Raw genomic sequence first — 17,932 nt, forward strand, 5'->3', positions numbered from 1 at the left:
ACAGTAAATTACTGTATGTAAATTCACAGTAAATTATTGTGAGGTAGTTCACAGTAATTTACTGTGGTTTTGTCACATTAAATTATTGTGAAATTACAACCATATATTGTAACTTTACAGTAGATAATAAAGTCTGTTACTGTGATTTCACAGTATTATCTTGTAGAATTAACTATATTTTACTGTGAATTTGCAAAACGATTACTGTGATTTAGCAGTAGGTTGCAGTTTAAATACCTGATTTAACTGTAAAGTTACAATTATATCCCGGATTACTGTAATTTAACAGTTTGGTGCTGTAAAATTTCAAAGCAATTTTAGGTCACACAAAAATGAAAATTCTATCTTGATTTACTCACCCTCAGGTTGTTCCAGCTCTGTTAAAAATGATTTTTTGTTAAACACAGGAATAAAAATATCAAATAATCCTCTTTGTGTCCAAACAACCTGAGGATGCGTAAATGACGACAGAATCTTCATTTTTGGGTGATTTGAGAAGACTCTAAAATCAAAATCAAAACAAACACACATACATTTTACAGATTTATTTAACAGCTTAATGACATCTGTGTAAACATTTCAGAAAACTTTCAAAAGGTGAAGGTGAAGCCTCAAAAAATACTATAAGAACATATTAATAAAAAAATCTGACATCATATGTAGCATACATATAAAAAGCAGTGCTTCAGAGTGCGCTCTCTCTCTCATTATATATATATATATATATATATATATATATATATATATATATATATATATATATATATATATATATACACATGAGAGAGAGAGACAAAACTTCTTGCTAAATTAGGCAGTCGTCTATTCAAGGTCAATCATTTTCCTGATAATTTTACACACTTGCTGGTTGATGTGTCTTCTCTGCTTCTTTGACTTCATCTGTCTCCCATCTCCAAACTGGTGCCCAAAAAGCACCTATAAGCAAAAGGGCAGACAAACAGTTAGCTTCATACAACACTACTGGGACACTACTGCTGCACTACAGAGCAAAATTACTGTTAGCTCAGTTTGAACATGCTGACAATACTGTAGCTCAGTCAAACTGCAATCATTTAAACAAAAACATCTGAAAAACATTTCCATCACAAACACACATTCAAGAACAGTCCAACAACAAATAGTGGTTTTAATGACCTAGGCAGAGCATTTTAAAACAGTTGATTTGATTTACATCTTCTGTTTACAGACTATAATCTAATGCTGGGTTCACACTTATTGCAAAGTTAACACATGCATCACAGCACTTGCTCTTGAATACTAGCAGGATGTTTCTTGCATCAAGCTAATTTTTCATGATTTGAATATTAGGAAAATTTTGCAAAAAAAACTTGATTGAAGTGATACAGCACTTGTGTTGTATTCATTTCAATCAAGTTTTTTGCAAATATTCCAAATATTTTTCAACGTTTTTTGAGTTTCACTTAATTTGTGCTGCCCAGTAAAAAATTCCCACTATTTATGCATTTGCAATGACTTGTATGTAATCCACTCACCTGAATAGGTAACTTCACATATGGTATAAGAGCCCCATCCTTTTAAAGACAGCTTCCCCTCTGGTCTCCAGCACAGACAAACAATTTGTGTCTGCAACACGGCCCTTTATAACAAGGGGACAAGGGGAGTCATGACTCCTATACATTCCTTGTTTAACCCCCCCCCCCCCCCCCCCCCCCCACAAAACAAGCCATCAGTTACAATATTTATTGTAGACATTACCTTAAATTCCAGAGTGCAAAAGGCATCTTCAGCATACTTCAGTTTCAGACCAGATCCAAAGTCAGTTGTGAAATCCAGGTGAGGTCCCATGACCACTCGACCCTCCAAGGAATAACACTAAAAGGGGGAAAGAAGGACTAAATTAGAGGTGTTTGTGAATAATTAAATTTGTTTGTAGAAACAAAGTTGACATTCCATGCTCTGCCTATTAAAAACCAAGCAAACAAACACACATGCCCAGTAAAATTGCTAATAAAAATAAAAACTATAGTTTAAAAAAATCTTTGTCTAATATTTACTACTACTGGAGGTACTGGTGGAACTTCTGGAAGAAGAAAAAGAGTTTGTACAAGAAACTGCTCACAACAAATCTGTGAAAAACCTGACATTTAAAAATCTAATAAAAATGAGGAAGGCATCAACATTACCTTTAATAATCAAGCGAGGGTTGATTGGTAGCATCAGTGTTTCAACATCAGTGGCTGTGGCTGCAAAAAAATTTGAATATAATAAGAGTAGAATAAGACTCAACCTAACACACGCACACACTCATATATATATATATATATATATATATATATATATATATATATATATATATATATATATAGGTTTAGATTGTGATAATGAATTTAGGTTATATTTGTGTGCTCAGAATTTACACTCACCTTACACTTTAGCTATTATCAGGTACACCTGAACACCAAAAAATAAAATCTACAGTTAGTGACAATATACAATTAGTTCTCATTAGTAAATGTTAGCACTGCATTAACACCAGTGAGAAATATACAATATGTACTGTGTTAGTGTTAGTTTAAAAGAATACAACTGAATTGTATTATAAGCCTCATTTAATAAAACAGTTAAGACTTGTTTCATAATGAGTTTAGTTTATTTAACTAACTTAACGTTAACGTTACAGTGAACAAAATTAACATACATGATGGTCACTAACCGTAACGTTAACTTAAGTGAAGGTCAGAGCTTACCTTAACGTTATAGTCATTTCACCTTTACTTCAGTCTTGTACTGAAACAGAAAATGCAGTTAACAAGAGGTTAATTAAAGAAAATTCCCTTTCTTTTTTCAGGAACTAACGTAACGGTAACGTTATGCTAATAAGTTACCTCAGAAAACACTACAATCACCATCTGGCGTCGTTAATTTCTTGCTTTAAAAAAAGGCGCGCTTAAACCCTGTCCGTGCGAGTACAACTAAAGTACTCGGTAAATTCCTGTTAAATTACATGCACTATACAGAAATAAACATACAACATCATTTAACGGACAAAAGTCATATTTTAACACTTACCGAGGATGAATCCGTTGGGTGAAGAGACGACGGCGTTGTCTGTGGTGATGGCGCTTGTTTGCGGTCGAGTCGAGTCAGTTTTGTTCAATGAATCGGCTCCTTTAAGTGAACAGTAAAGAGTCGAATTCGGCTCCTTTAAGTGAACAGTAAAGAGTCGAATTCGCCTGAAAACGATTCCGTTTTGTATAATATTGTAAGACGCAAACATATAATTCATTAATATTTCATCATATTGCTTGGTTCGTGTACTGCTTGTACACGAATTGCTTGTTGATGACTTCGAGCTCATGAACACGTCTGATAAAATATCTGAATCTGATTCAATGTCACACGAGTCCTGAACCGAAGCAGTGCAAAAGTAATATATTGATTGAAATATAAAGGTTATTATTTTCTTCGCCATTCAAAACATTACATATCTCTGACTTCAACAATAAGAATAAAGTTCGTTTGGAGTGTATTGAGAATTATTATTTTTTCTTCCCAGGATTCATTTCGCACCAAGCTGCATCAAGCTGTAATGGTGGATGAGAAGGCACATAATATTATAAATATTGCTTGTAATATGTAATGAAATAAAGTTTTAACACTTTTTCATGCGAGAATGTAGTTCTTCAAAACTCAAATCTGTGGACTGTTAGTAAAGATTGTGTGTAATTTTAAGTGTGTTTTGCCGGTAGCGGAGATCTATGACCTCCAGGCGGTAACGGCGCTCTTTACTCATGTATCCGCCGAGAGGCGCCTGTCTTCAGGCTAGACATTGGGACAATTGCCCCGTCTTCGATGGCTCTATATGCGTCCGAAAATGAAGTTTTAAGTTTTTCATGCTAGAATGTAGTTGTTTAAAACTCTAATCTGTAGTTTATTTATATAGATAAAAAAATAATAATTTATATATATATATATTTAATTCTGAGATTAGTGACCTCCAGGCGATGACAGGTGCTCAATACTCATGAAACCGTCTAAAGCAGACATTTACCCTGACATTGAAATAATTGTTGGCTGTTTAACAGTCTTTGGTTTCATTAATTAATTACTTTTTATTCCAGTTTATTATGTTTTGGCTAAGCACACAGTTATGTTCATTAAATATTATTTCCTATTCTATGTTAACTGTATAAAATTAAATAAAGGTGCAGTACAACCAGTACAACCAAAAAGATGTTGGTAACCAAATCGTTTTGGGGGCTATAACATTCTGTTATTAGCTGTTAAAAGTTCATTTGTATTAATTTCTACGTTGAGTTTAAAAAAGGTTTGAATTTCTATAACTAACGTGCAAAAGATATAGCCCTTTTCACAGTAATTTGCTGTAATCATGCTACCTGCCGTAATTTCACAATAAAATCATGAATACAACATATTACTGTGAATTTTTCAGTTAAATACTGTGAAGGGATACTAATGTAATTTACTGTGAAAAATTACAGTAACTTGTTGTGAAAACCTGGAAATTTTTTACAGTGTAGGATAACTAGGCAGGTCAGGGTAAATAGGCAAGTTATTGTTTGACAATGGTTTGATCTATAGACTATAGCAACAAAATATAGCTTAAAGGGGCTAATAATTTTGTCCTTAAAATGGTGTTTAATAAATTTAAAACTGCTTTTATCCTAGCCGAAATAAAACAAATAAGATTTTCTCCAGAAGAAAAAATATTATCAGACATACTGTGCATGCATTTACTTGCTCTGTTAAACATCATTTGGGAAATAAAAAAAGATAATTATAAAGAAAAAATTCAAAGGGGTGCTAATAAATCTGACTTCAACTGTAAATAATACAAAAAAAGTAATGTTCATATTATGCACAACTATAAAAGGATCCACTGCAGAAAACACGTCTCTTTTTCTGTGCATTTTATTCAATTTGTTCTCTTGCCTTTTTTACAACTTCCCTCCACTGTCAGTTTTCGTTCTCTGCATCCTCTTGTACATCACTCCCTCCTCTCTTCTCTCTCTCTCTCTCTCTCTCTCTCTCTCTCTCTGTCTCTTCCTCCCACGTGTTTCTGCATCACACTCTTTAGTATGAGATCTGCTCTGCCCTGCACGTCTCAGCTGATTGGACCAGCTGCTCAACTCAAGTTCACCATAGCAACTATGATTCAGTCGCCCAGCAACGGGTTTTACTTTCACCCCACTTCCTACTCAGGGACCCCCGTCTCCCCTCAGCCAACCGTCCAGTGGGTGAATCTGTTGAAATCTGATAAAGTGAAGCTTCTCTTGCAGCTGTGGGACACTGAGATCTACAAAATAGATCTGTCAAGAAACCTGATTTATTTGTGATTTCTGTATTGCAGTTATATTTTTATGCAACATAATCCTTCATCCTTGCATACAAGTAGGAAATATGTTTCTTTCAAAGTATATTTATCATTGAGAAAATTATATACATTTAAAGATAGTGTTTTTACAATGAAAAACTTTTTAGCCATTTTTAAACTTAAAATGCTGGGAAAGTTTTTCATTCATTCATTCATTCATTTTCCTTCGGCTTAGTCTTTTTATTCATCTGGGGTCGCCACAGCAGAATGAACCGTCAACTATCCAGCATATGTTTTACGCAACGGATGCCCTTCCAGTTGCAACCCACAAGGTCTACTGCAACCAACTTCTAATTTTAAGAGTTAATTGTTTTACATTATTTTTTTTCTCCAGCAGTTGGATTTTTCCATGTTTTGCTTTAATTTAGGTTAAAAAAAGTCAATATATATTTAAAATAAATTGTTGGGGGTGCTGTGGGTGGCTTAATGAGGCATTTACAAATTAATATAATTCATGGATGCGCATAGAGAGATTAATTTATTTTCTTTAGGTTTTTTCACATCTATACTCATTTCTATTAAAAGGGTGGTCCACTATGATATCACATTTTAAACTTTACTTGATGTGTATTGTAGATTTGTAAACATAAACAAGATATCTTAATGTAATACGCTCAAAGTTCAATGCAAAGGTAGACACTGACTTTTACCCAATAGCAAAGCCTACAGCAAATGAAGCATTCACCACGTGCAGCGAAGGGGTGTGGCCAGAGGTGCTGTAATGTTATAGCAGATAAAGCTAATGCGGTCTAAACTCTGCTATTTCCTCAGAGCTCGTTCTTTTTCTGTATTTGGGCTTCCAAAGAATATGACACAACGAGAGAAGGGCTTACAATTTATTTTTAATTATGTTCCAGATAATTATAAAAAAGATATAGATAGCATTTGACAAAGGACAGCTTCCAGAATCTCATCGCTGGATTCGGCTAAAAACTCCTCCGAGAAGGAGCAGCTCCTACCATGATAGAAGAAGCTGTGGATTGTGAGCCGCAACCTGTAAGTATTTTTATTTGTTAAAATTGATCTATTTCATGCACAGTGTCTAGCGTTAACAATATGTTATAGCGAGGATTTAACAAGGATGTAAACTATGGGAAATGCTGTTTGGCACCACTAACAGTTTAGCTACAAATTTATATTTATTTGTGACCCTCTGTAAACAAACTCAATCTTCAGCAGCGCTGCATTCTGCATCTTAAATAACAAACTTACAAATGATATGTGAACGTTTTATATTATGCCTATTCTGAATATATGATAAAAACAGCAGGTGTGAGGATCAGCTGTGTCCATTTCATTTTCTGTCTGATTCAGGCTCAAACTGATATGGCTAACAGCTAAACTGACTGACAGTATTTACACAGCAGAGGCACAGCGCGTGCTATTAGATGCGTGATGCTTTTTCTGTTGACATGAAGCTGATCTACGAATCATATAACATTATATTAGCTGACCAATCAGAGCCTCTTGAGGGTGGGCCTTTCGGAGGAACTAGGAATTATGAGTCGTTTTTATGTTAGCTGAGTAGCTATATATAATCAAAGTAAGGTATATGAAAAAAATAACATGATTTTCTACAAATGAAGCATGAACACACTTTGCTTTGCATCTTTCAAAAACAACCAAGCCTTAAAAATACACTCTGGACCACCACTTTAACTACAGTAAGTGTTTTAGTAAACTAAGTTTTTTAACAATCGTGGCAACAATTTATTAACTTTTTCCACGTGAGCTGTTTTTAGGAGTAGTTAATCGCAGAAAATGTATTACAAGAGGACAATTCATACTGTTAAGACTAGAGGAAAATAAGAACATAGGAAAATCATTATTGTTCATAATCAGATATTGGCCTTGCATACATGTATAACACATATGTGTATAAAGTGTAAATGGAGATTGCTTTGACAAAAAAATGCCAAAAACAATATTTCTGATTTGAGTACATCGCTGACGTGTGAACAACCCCTAAATCTGTACTGCATAATTTAGATTTTACATAATAAATTCACTCAAAAAATATAATCTGAGAAAATATCATGTGTTTATCTCGCACTGCCAATATGATCAAAAATAATTTTAGATAATTAATATAATTCCTCTCCTTATTTCGCATGTTTATAATGCAATCCTGTTTGCATTTAAATGATTAGAATAAACAAATTACACTGTCAACTCTCACTTATTAAACAGATGCTTCTCCTTATCACAAAATACTTGATTGCGTCCCATCAACCCCCTCCACATGCACAGGATCCCTCCAGCGCTGCAAGTCTAATTTGCAATCATGCTCATTTGCATTAGTAAATGATGACTAATTAATCAGTTTGGGGCATTTCTTGGGTGAAAGATGGGTGTTGTCATTTATTATAGCATTTAATTTTGTACAATTGGGGAAACCATTTTCCTAATATAGGATGGAGTTTCATAGATAAAGATCAAATTATTGTAGATACACATTCATAATATAATATTTGAAACATTTTAAGTTATGTTGTTGCAGTTATTTTCTAGTAATTTACATAACATGTCTATTAAATATTTTTGAAAATTAATTGATTATCTGTAATTTTAATCATTTTCATCTATTTTTATATTTATTTTAATTCACCTTATTTACTTGAATTTTATTCCTTTATAATGTTTGCATTAATAATTTCAAAGTTATTGTAATTTCAATATTTTAATAATTTTGGGTCTATTGTTTAAAAAGTGTATGTTTCATTTGCATTTTGAATAAAAATAGGCTATATTACTTTACTTTAAACTTTATTTAAATTAGGAGTTCCTGGACTCCAGTTTAAAAACCTTTGTGATAAATTTTCACATTTTCCTTATTGTCACACACAAAAAACCATTTCTGTGTCCCAGTTTTCTTCTGACTTTCTGAGGGAGAATTTTTGGAAATGTCTGCACCCTTTTGCTTTCAGATTAACACAGTAATTTGGCGTGATGACCCACTTTCCAAAAGCAAAGCCTGTCGTATCCATCTCTCACAAAGTCAGTTTATGTGATAAAATATACAAATTATAGCTTGACTGGCTATCATGATATTGTAAAAAAGAACAACAAAAAAAAACACCACCTGAGCAAAATATGTCTGTTTTTCATGCTACAGCCATAATAATATTGCCATTATTCTTGCTTTAATTTAGGCTAACTATTTGAATTTACATTTCCCATAAAATATTTCATCGTTTTCATAACGACTAAACGTTTATTTCAATCTTATAATGGCATATTACAATGTTTACTTTACAACAATAAGCTCCCTATCTGATAAAAACAGCACCTGTTTGTTTTTGTGACTGCGCGCTTATCTGATTGGACAGACTCTTAATCCTATAAAAGTTTTGACAGGTCAAATAAGCGTATAAAATACTGCGATAAACTCAATCGACAAAGGACGTCAGACGTGGATGAATATTACAATCATATTTGGCATCAGAATGAACATCTGGAAAATGAATCCAATGGCAGTTGTTGGTGACCCGCGCTTCTACACCAGTATGGGCTGCGCGCGCCTCGGTGAAGGAGATCCCGCGCATCCCTTCGACAATTTCACCACAAGCCATCAAATTATCGATGTGACGACATCAGCGGAGACCGACAGAAAAAGTTTCCAGGGTCTGGAAAGTGGATGTCACGGAAACTCGGTGTCGAGCAGCAGGACAGTCAAAGAGCCAGGCGCGCTGCGGTTGTTAATCAATGCGCGTGAACGAAGGCGCATGCACGATCTCAACGAAGCGCTGGATGACCTGAGGGCTGTCATTCCGTACACGTCGAACCGCAAGGTGAAGAAATTGTCCAAGATAGCGACACTTCTCCTGGCCAAGAACCACATCCTGATGCAGGCTCGAGCCTTGAAGGAGATGCGGAGGATAGTAGAGCAGATGGATGTGACACAGAATGTTATGATGCCACCTTACACGCTGTCACATATATAGACTGTCAGTGTGTTTTTGTTTCTTAGCATGTGAGCAATCTGATGATAATTATACACCTAAAATGTATTGTTTCAGGTTCTTGCTTGTGTAAATAATATTGTAAGGACATCATTTGTTCCATATGTGCATGGTCTTTGAAACATTTTTCTATCTTTTCTTCTCTTCTTTTCTTCTATCATCTACGTTTTATAGTGCAATGACGAATAAATATATATTTCTGTAAAAAAAAAAAAAAAAAAAACATTTGTCTTGAGTTTTTTTTAATAGTTTTTTTTTTTAGTTTTTTATTTAATAGTTTACCCAATTCTGAAAAGTACTCACTAATCTCAAGCGGTTTCCATTTGACTTTCTTTGTTTTGTTAAACACAAAAGACGATATTTTGACAAATAAAAACTGCAGCCATTGACTTCATAGGATGAAAAAAAGAAATTAGACTATCCATGGCTGGGGGTTTCCAACTTTTTTCAGTATCTTCCTTTGTGTTTAACAGAAGGAAATAATTCAGACATGTTTTGAACAAGTGGAGGGATAGTAAATGTTAACTAAATTAAAATATTGTGGTGAACTGTGGGTTGCCACAGCGGAATGAACCGCCAACTTATCCAGCACGTTTTTCATACAGCGGACGCCCTTCCAGCCACAATCCATCCCTGGGAAATAGATTTTTTTATATATAATATTAAAATATATAGCTATATATTTTATGCCAAAACTCGTAAAAATAAAAGGTGCCAGTTTTGCAGTGATGCCACTGAAGAATCATTTTTCATGGCTGCCCAATAAAGAACTGTTTGGCGAGCAGCTTAAAAATATACTTTTTTTCCCTTAGTGTGCACAATATTCAAACATTTTCCCAGTAAAGAACATATTGTGGAATGAAAAGAATTATGCCAAGGTTCTTGATAGAACCGGATGCCTGTAAATAATTTTATATTTGTTCATACATATATATTTATATTTTTATTATTTTAGTTTTTTTGTTTTTTTTAAAGTAATAGTATAAAACTAGTTCCGGAGACTTAAATCTTATATTGGAGAATCATTTAAAGATCCATAATTTTCATTCTTTACTGCATGCTTTAGTTAAAGCAAAACAAAACTAGGATAATAAAAAGTATGCTTAAAGGGTTAGTTCACACAAAAATAAAAAATCTCTTATCATTTACTCTCCCTTCTCTTGTTCCAAAGCTGAGTTTCTTTCTACAGCTGAACTCAAAATATATTTTGAAAAAAAATAAATAAACCTGTAACCATTTTCTTCTATGTTTTTCCACACAAAGGTTTAACCACTTGAGGTTGAATAAATATTGAGGAAATTATTATTTTTAGATGAGTTATCCCTGGACATAAGAAACATCAGGCTATATCTGCCAATTCAATTGAAATAACTCTTGAAAATAAGTTGTGTTAAATCTTTTACAGGCCACAAAGAAACACTTGTTTATTAATTTTCTTTCACCTTTGTCCCTTATTTATCAGGGGCCGCCACAGCAGAATGAACCGCCAACTTATCCAGCATATATTTTAAGCACTATGTCCAATGTAGTTTATTCAATTCACTTAGCACATTGTCTTTAGACTGAAACCGAAGCACCCAGAGAAAACCCATGCCAACATAAGGATAACATGCAAACTCCACACAGAAATGCCAACTGGTCCAGCCGAGACTCGAACTAGTGACCTTCTTGCTGTAAAGCAACAGTGGTAACCAATGAGCCCCCATACGGCCCTCAAAGAAACATTGAAGCTAAATTTTAATGACATGCTAGATTTATAAAAATTAAACTAAGCATATTTTTTACAGCTTACAGAATATTTGATTATCAAATAAAACAAAAAATTGACTTGGTTTACTAAAAAATATATAAAATCACTGTAAACGTGACACACAAAGGTGTAATTGCATCACCTGTTTTTGTATGTGACAACATATGGTGTGGTTCCACCTGATAGCACAAAAAAATAAAAATATTTTTTCATTGGCTCTTACAATCTGGTCATCATAAGGCAGATTTTAATACCTTCTGTTGTCAATTTAATGTAATGCGGAGAGACGATAAACAATAGATTATTGCACTGTATTATCTAGACATGTTGTGCCAAAAATCTCCCCACCATTGTTTTCTCATCTGGTCTTCATAATAAAGGTGATAGTCTAATCTCATCTGATCTCTGAGACATAATCAATTATCTTTTTGGCCCTACAGTTTATTTTGATGCTTGTTTTGCAATAACAGTCCTGTGTTAGATAAGAGGATTAGGCAAATTCAAGCTTGTTTTGCGAAGGTTAGAGAGTGACAAGGTAAACCATCAATGGTTATTGTTTGTGTAGCCTATATTTATTTGACAAAAAACTGTGAAATTGCTGAATATGTTAGTTTAAAAAAAGGCTATTACATGATTACTAATATTGTATAGTTATTGGTTAAACATTATGAGGTTAGTGTAAAATGTGAGAAAACAAAAACATACGATCTGTAACGTTAACATGCAATTACATAGGCTCTATAGGGTGGTTTTTAAAATTTGATGCTAAAAAACAAGTCTATATGAAAACATTCATGCTAATTTAAACTCAATAGGTATATTTTCCTGTTAAAAACTGAATTTTCTTTCAGAAATCGTTTCTAAATAGACTAAAACCTTTGAATACAAACTTGATTCATTTATTAATATTCAGTATATCGTTTTTATTTCGCTTTAAAGTTCTTTTATTATTATTATGTGAAAAGTGAAAATATACATTCACAGTCCATTAAAAAGGAAATGGGAGAAAAAATATATATATATGTGTGTGTGTATATATATATTAGTTTTTATATTATATATAATAACAGTTTGAAGTCAGAATTATTAGCTCCCCTTTGAAATTTTTCTTCTTTTTAAAATATTTCCTAAATGATGTTTAACAGAGCAAGGACATTTTCACAGTATGTCTGACAATATTGTTTCTTCTGGAGAAAGTCTTATTTGTTTTATTTCGGCTAGAATAAGAGCAGTTTTTAATTTTTTTAACACCATTTTAAGGACAAAATTTTATATATATATATATATATATATATATATATATATATATATATATATATATATATATATATATATATATATATATATTTATATATATATATATATATATATATATATATATATATATATATATATATATATATATATATATATATATATATATATATATATATAACAGTAGGGGTATATGCATCACACATTAAAGATCATTATTGAAATCGTTTCAAAGTAATACTGCATTTCAGTAAGCAAAATATAACAAAAGGTTTTGGTTTGTAAATTTATATTTATGTAAAATAAATTTTGTTAATAACATAAGAAAATTAAGAAAATACATTTTATTTTAATCAAGGTTCTGCTTTGCAATTCATAACAAAACTAAATATTTTCTCATAGTAAATCTTTTTCAATGTTCTCAATCACAAAAAGGGAAAAATTCCTAAGCGAATCAGAATAACTGCATTGCCAAAATGACTCTGGGTGTTGCTTACAAAAGGAACAACTATTATCAATATCTTTTTGTTTTTTTACTAAGAGAGTATTCCCTGGATATGTACGATGAATTATTCTAAATGATTCTAGATTACTCTAAAATTCTTTTATCTTATTTGTATTTAAAGTAGCTATTTGTGCTATTTCTGTAACTTATTAAATCTGTTTAATCAGTTCGTCGCAACTTCCCACCTGATCTGGCAACCTTTTTTATTTTCCACCTGATCTGGCAACCTTTCCAGCTTTGCCACAGCAACCGTGACGTCAGTATTCTAACCAATCCCAGCCCTCCCCTCAAGTCTCGTTACGAGCTCTTCTCTGTTATCGCGTGATCTTCGCTGAGGCCCATCGCTATTTATAACGTAAACAGTAAGTATTTTATGTCGATTCTTAATAGTTTGCGAAACATTCATGTAAAATTAACAGAAAACCGCTCAAATAAATACGATAAGGAATTATTTTATTTTATGCGTGCTCACCGGTAAATGTGGCTAGAAAATGGCTGAACGAGCCCTGTTTTTGTCTGTCACGCGTTCGTGCGCTCGGCGTTTGTTTATTTTCGTGTCCAGATACACGCGAAGCATTTCAGTTGTCTAGCTTTTATTGATTTTAATTGTCGACTGCATAAGTGTCACCATTTAAAAATATTTGTTTTTACGTCTCGTGTGCTGTGTGGCTGTCCGTGATCCGCTGGCTGCTCTGTTGTGCCTGTGTCTATGAGCAGAAACACCGCGAAAATATGAACGCGCACAGTGCAGTTCATTCATTTACCATCAAACACCAACAACTTAATCTTAACCTTCCTTGAGGCGAAAATAGGTTTCACTTTCTTCATAATTTGAACAGTCAAACGCAACATACACTAAAAATACTCCATGCTTCTTTTCTCACACTTACATTTAATAAAAAACGCGAGTAACCGTGCATTAATTTTATGTTAAATGAGTGCAAAATGATATTTGTTGTCATTTCATGTCTTGTTTACCCCAGTACATCCGTGATGAGCTATTCAGAAAAGCCTGAGGACATTACAAAGGAGGAATGGATGGATAAACTAAATAATGTGCACATTCAGAGGGCGGACATGAACAGGCTCATCATGAACTATTTAGTAACCGGTATGTCAGTTTTATTTTGTGTTTTATTCAAATAAATGTGAAAATTATCTTCATGTGACTTTGCATATTATTACTCCAAAATCAAAAGCCTAACCTGCAGGGCGGATCTGTTTTTCTTTTACAGAGGGTTTTAAAGAGGCTGCAGAGAAGTTCCGCATGGAATCTGGGATCGAGCCGAATGTTGATCTAGACTCTCTGGATGAGAGGATAAAGATCAGGGAAATGGTTCTAAAAGGTCAGATCCAGGAAGCCATTGCTCTCATTAACAGCCTCCACCCAGAGCTTCTTGACACCAATCGATACCTTTACTTTCACCTTCAGGTAAACATCTAGTTTTGTATAGAGAAAATATCTAACAGATATTAGAAGGAATGCTTATTAGGCAATTAGGCATCGGACGATAACAGTTTTTAAGGTATACGGCGGTTTGGAAAAGCCGAGGTTTTAAACTCGCCACAATTTTCTGCTATACCGATCTTAAGGTAGTTGTTAGATTTTTTTATTTACATTTTTTTAGGACAACAGTATCTGTTAATATCAGTAATATCATGTTTACTGCTCCAAAATATTTAAATGTTTCTCAAAATAAAATATATTGGGTTCAAAGTGGAAAAAAAGTTGTTGTTTTTCCCCCCAGACATTTGAAAAAGGATATACTTAAGAGCAGTAATCACAATACTGTAAAACCGTGATATTTCTGTCCTAGGTTATCAAACCGTTAGAAACTTATACCGGTGTAGCAGTTGATTTTGTTCCCTTCTGGAATTCCAGTTCCCCCACTAAGAAGTGTGTCCGCTAACAGAGTATGCGGACACAACCCAAACACAACTGGATGTATGGAAAGAGAAAATTTACAAAAGTGTTGGCAATGCTTTCATGTCTTGCAATGCCAAAGTAGCGTAATAAAATTAATCTAACACTTCCATTATGTTACATTATTTTCTGTGGTTCTTGTTTGTTGTCGTAGTTTTTTTTTTTTTTAATGTCTGAGTTTATGCACCCCGGTTTAATATTGCGCGTAACGGTTATGTTAGTCCTTTCCATTTTCAAGATCAGAAAAAATACGTACTTTTTAAACCACTTTGCTTTCCATAAACCCAGTTGTGTTTGGGTGCACTTGCATGCGCTGTTAGTGGACACGCTTCTTAGAGGGGGGAACAGGAATTCCAGAAGGGAACGGAATCGACTGCTACACAGGCTCGTGCCTACCAACAATTTAGAGTACTGGCAGATAGTGATGCAATACCTGCACAATTTTTGAATTTTAGAGCAATGGTCTCAAACTCAATTCCTGGAGGGCCACAGCTCTGCATAGTTTAGCTCCAACCATCTACAACTCACACCTGCTTAATAGTCTCAAGTAGTTTTGAACACCTTGATTAGTGTGATCAACTGTGTTTGAATAGGGTTGGAGCAAAACTTTGCAGAGATTTTTTGTCATGTGAAAGTGGTAAAAAAAAATGTAAACTGGAAAATATTAGATGTAGGATTTAAATTCATGTTGTCACCCATTATAGTACATTTCACAAAAGATTACAAAGAAACACTTAACATGATATTTCAATAGAAAATTACTGAAATAACACTACTTGTAGATAATACTGCTGTAAATTTTCCAAAATCATTACTAAATCATTAAGCCCTTAAAATCCTTTATCAAAATCTTCAGACACGCTCCAGTTCTGTAATTAATGTATAATGAACAAAATGTGAGTTTTTCTCCAATATCTTGCTGTCCTTAATTTTAAATTTTTTTTTTTTAACGCAGCAGCAGCATCTGATTGAGCTCATCCGTCTGCGGGAGACGGAGGCGGCGCTGGAGTTTGCACAGTCCCAGCTGGCTGAACAGGGTGAGGAGAGCAGAGAGTGTCTGACAGAGATGGAGAGAACACTGGCACTGCTCGCCTTCGACAATCCTGAAGAGTCGCCGTTTGGAGACCTGCTCAACATGATGCAGAGGCAGAAGGTGTGTTATAATCCTGTAGAGCATAACGATTAGTTACAGATCTTTTCATGTGTCTATGACAGATCTTCTCCAGCTAAAATACAGTAGAGTAGTGTTTCCCAACAGTACATACATTCACCAGCCAGTCTATTAGGTACACCTGTCCAGCTGCTCGTTAATGCAAATTTCTAATCAGCCAATCACATGGCAGTGCACATGGCAATGCATTTAGGCAGAGGATCTGCTGCAGTGTAAACCAAGCATCACAATGGAGGAGAAAGGGTATTTAAGTGACTTTGATCGTAGCATGTTTGTTGATGTAAGACGGGCTGGTCTGAGTATTTCAGCAACTGCTGATCTACATGGATTTTCATGCATAAATCTCTAGAGTTTACAGAGAATGGCCAGAAAAAGAGAAAATATCCAGTGAGTGGCAGTTCTGTGGGTGCCAATGCCTTGTTTATGCCAGAGGTCAGAGGAGAATGGCCAGACTGGTTCCAACTGATAGAACAGAAACAGTAACCCAAATAATTTGTTACAACCAAGGTATGCAGAAGAGCCTTTCTGAATGCACAACACATCCAACCTTGAGGCAGATGGGCAACAGCAGCAGAAGACCACACAGAGTGCCACTCCTGTCAGCTAAGGACAGGAAACTTGGCACACTTTGGGCTCGTCAGTATCAATTGAGCACTGTGTTAATGCCACAGCCTACCTGAGTATTGTTGCTCACCATGTACATCCCTTTATGACCACAGTGTACCCATCTTCTCTGAGGAATATTTCCAGTATCTTGTTGAATCTATGCCATGAAGAATTAAGGCTGTTCTGAAGGCAAAAAGGGGTCCGCCCTGGTACTAGAAAGGTGTACCTAATAAAGTGGCCGGTGAGCTTATTTTGAATTTCTCCCTTAGCTGACATTAATTTGAGGTTCTAATGTTTTAATGAGTCTATTCAGGTGTGTTTGATTAGGAAGAGTTTGCAAATGTGTACTGTTGGTGTGCCTTCAGGAACAGGGTTGGGAAACATGGCAGTAGAGAGCATGACAGTATTTAGTAGGAATCATGCATATATATATATATATATATATATATATATATATGTATATATATATATATATATATATATATATATATATGTATGTGTGTGATCATCCCTCCTCACTGCTGGCTTCTGTCTCCCTCTACAGGTGTGGAGCGAGGTTAACCAGGCTGTTCTAGACTATGAAAACAGGGAATCTACTCCGAAATTAGCAAAACTGCTGAAGCTTTTACTGTGGGCTCAGAATGAACTGGACCAGAAAAAAGTGAAATACTCCAGAATGACAGACCTCAGCAAGGGCACCATCGAAGACCCCAAGTAGAGACTGTAATGCACATGGACACACTTTGTTTTTTTTCTTTCGTTTTTTTGTCCTATTTATGAACGGTCAGTGGCCGGATGGAAAATATAAATCTATATTTAATGTATATTTTTTCCTTGAGGCCTCTATAAAAAGTAACCTAACAGTATATGGTTTTATTTCAATCAAAACTATATTGACTGAAAGCAGTAAACCTAAATCTTTATTTTAATCTACCATTTACTATGCTGGTAGCCTATTTTCTGAAGAATATAGAATATTCCTATGGTACTATGGACACTTTCGGACTGACATATCTGTGTTTTATGTGTTTTCCATTGTCTTTCTCAACACTGTGTCCTCATGCTTATATTAGGCTCTTTCTTCAGTTTCTGGTTGGAAAGAAAAGTAATCAGATTCATTTTTATTTTCGCTGGAGACTGATATTACTGAACTACTTTTATCATAATTCCTGTAATTATTATTATTTTTAATTTATGCGCAGCTACAGATGTGGTCAATTAAGCAAATGTTTTAGACTTCCATTATAAGCTATTTTAATTACAATACAACACATATTGTCATTTCAGATTTGAAGCATTTTGTTTATGGTTTAATTTTTGTTCACATTTTGTACTGCTTGTTTGGGATAAAGTTGATTTCACAGTAAATGTTTTGTACTAGAA

At 34.2% G+C, this 17,932-nt stretch overlaps 2 protein-coding genes and 2 long non-coding RNA genes across 5 annotated transcripts; 2 read left to right on the forward strand and 2 right to left on the reverse strand.

The window, feature by feature from the left end:
• Positions 1-805: 805 nt before the first annotated feature.
• LOC141375625 (uncharacterized) lies at positions 806-1,877 on the reverse strand. The gene is made up of 3 exons (XR_015497921.1): positions 1,738-1,877; positions 1,515-1,618; positions 806-936 (listed from the first exon to the last, which is right to left on the reverse strand). It is a non-coding gene; the product is annotated as an uncharacterized LOC141375625 (long non-coding RNA).
• Positions 1,878-2,087: 210 nt separating this feature from the next.
• LOC137496343 (uncharacterized) lies at positions 2,088-3,127 on the reverse strand. The gene is made up of 4 exons (XR_015497922.1): positions 3,052-3,127; positions 2,730-2,769; positions 2,406-2,433; positions 2,088-2,225 (listed from the first exon to the last, which is right to left on the reverse strand). It is a non-coding gene; the product is annotated as an uncharacterized LOC137496343 (long non-coding RNA).
• Positions 3,128-5,804: 2,677 nt separating this feature from the next.
• si:ch211-196c10.13 lies at positions 5,805-10,234 on the forward strand. The gene has a single exon (XM_087264641.1). The coding sequence runs from the start codon at positions 8,794-8,796 to the stop codon at positions 9,319-9,321; it is 528 nt and encodes a 175-aa protein (XP_087120767.1). The 5' UTR covers positions 5,805-8,793; the 3' UTR covers positions 9,322-10,234.
• Positions 10,235-13,161: 2,927 nt separating this feature from the next.
• Positions 13,162-17,917, forward strand: gid8a (GID complex subunit 8 homolog a (S. cerevisiae)). 2 transcript variants are annotated; one of them, XM_087262968.1, is made up of 5 exons: positions 13,162-13,660; positions 13,832-13,959; positions 14,084-14,280; positions 15,728-15,925; positions 17,094-17,917. In XM_087262968.1, exons 2-5 carry the CDS (start codon positions 13,842-13,844, stop codon positions 17,265-17,267), a joined length of 687 nt encoding a protein of 228 aa, XP_087119094.1. In that variant the 5' UTR covers positions 13,162-13,660; positions 13,832-13,841; the 3' UTR covers positions 17,268-17,917.
• The last annotated feature ends 15 nt before the right edge of the window (positions 17,918-17,932 follow it).

Source organism: Danio rerio, chromosome 8, assembly GCF_052040795.2.
Source record: "Danio rerio strain M-AB ecotype USA chromosome 8, GRCz13ab, whole genome shotgun sequence".
NCBI lineage: Eukaryota > Metazoa > Chordata > Actinopteri > Cypriniformes > Danionidae > Danio > Danio rerio.

Bases quoted from the DNA above. Each gene is read 5' to 3' on its own strand.
- si:ch211-196c10.13 (XM_087264641.1), top strand. From the start codon at position 8,794: ATGAATATTACAATCATATTTGGCATCAGAATGAACATCTGGAAAATG.
- gid8a (XM_087262968.1), top strand. From the start codon at position 13,842: ATGAGCTATTCAGAAAAGCCTGAGGACATTACAAAGGAGGAATGGATG. The intron at 13,960-14,083 runs GTATGTCAGTTT...TTTCTTTTACAG, and splicing joins CATGAACTATTTAGTAACCG to AGGGTTTTAAAGAGGCTGCA. The intron at 14,281-15,727 runs GTAAACATCTAG...TTTTTAACGCAG, and splicing joins ACCTTTACTTTCACCTTCAG to CAGCAGCATCTGATTGAGCT.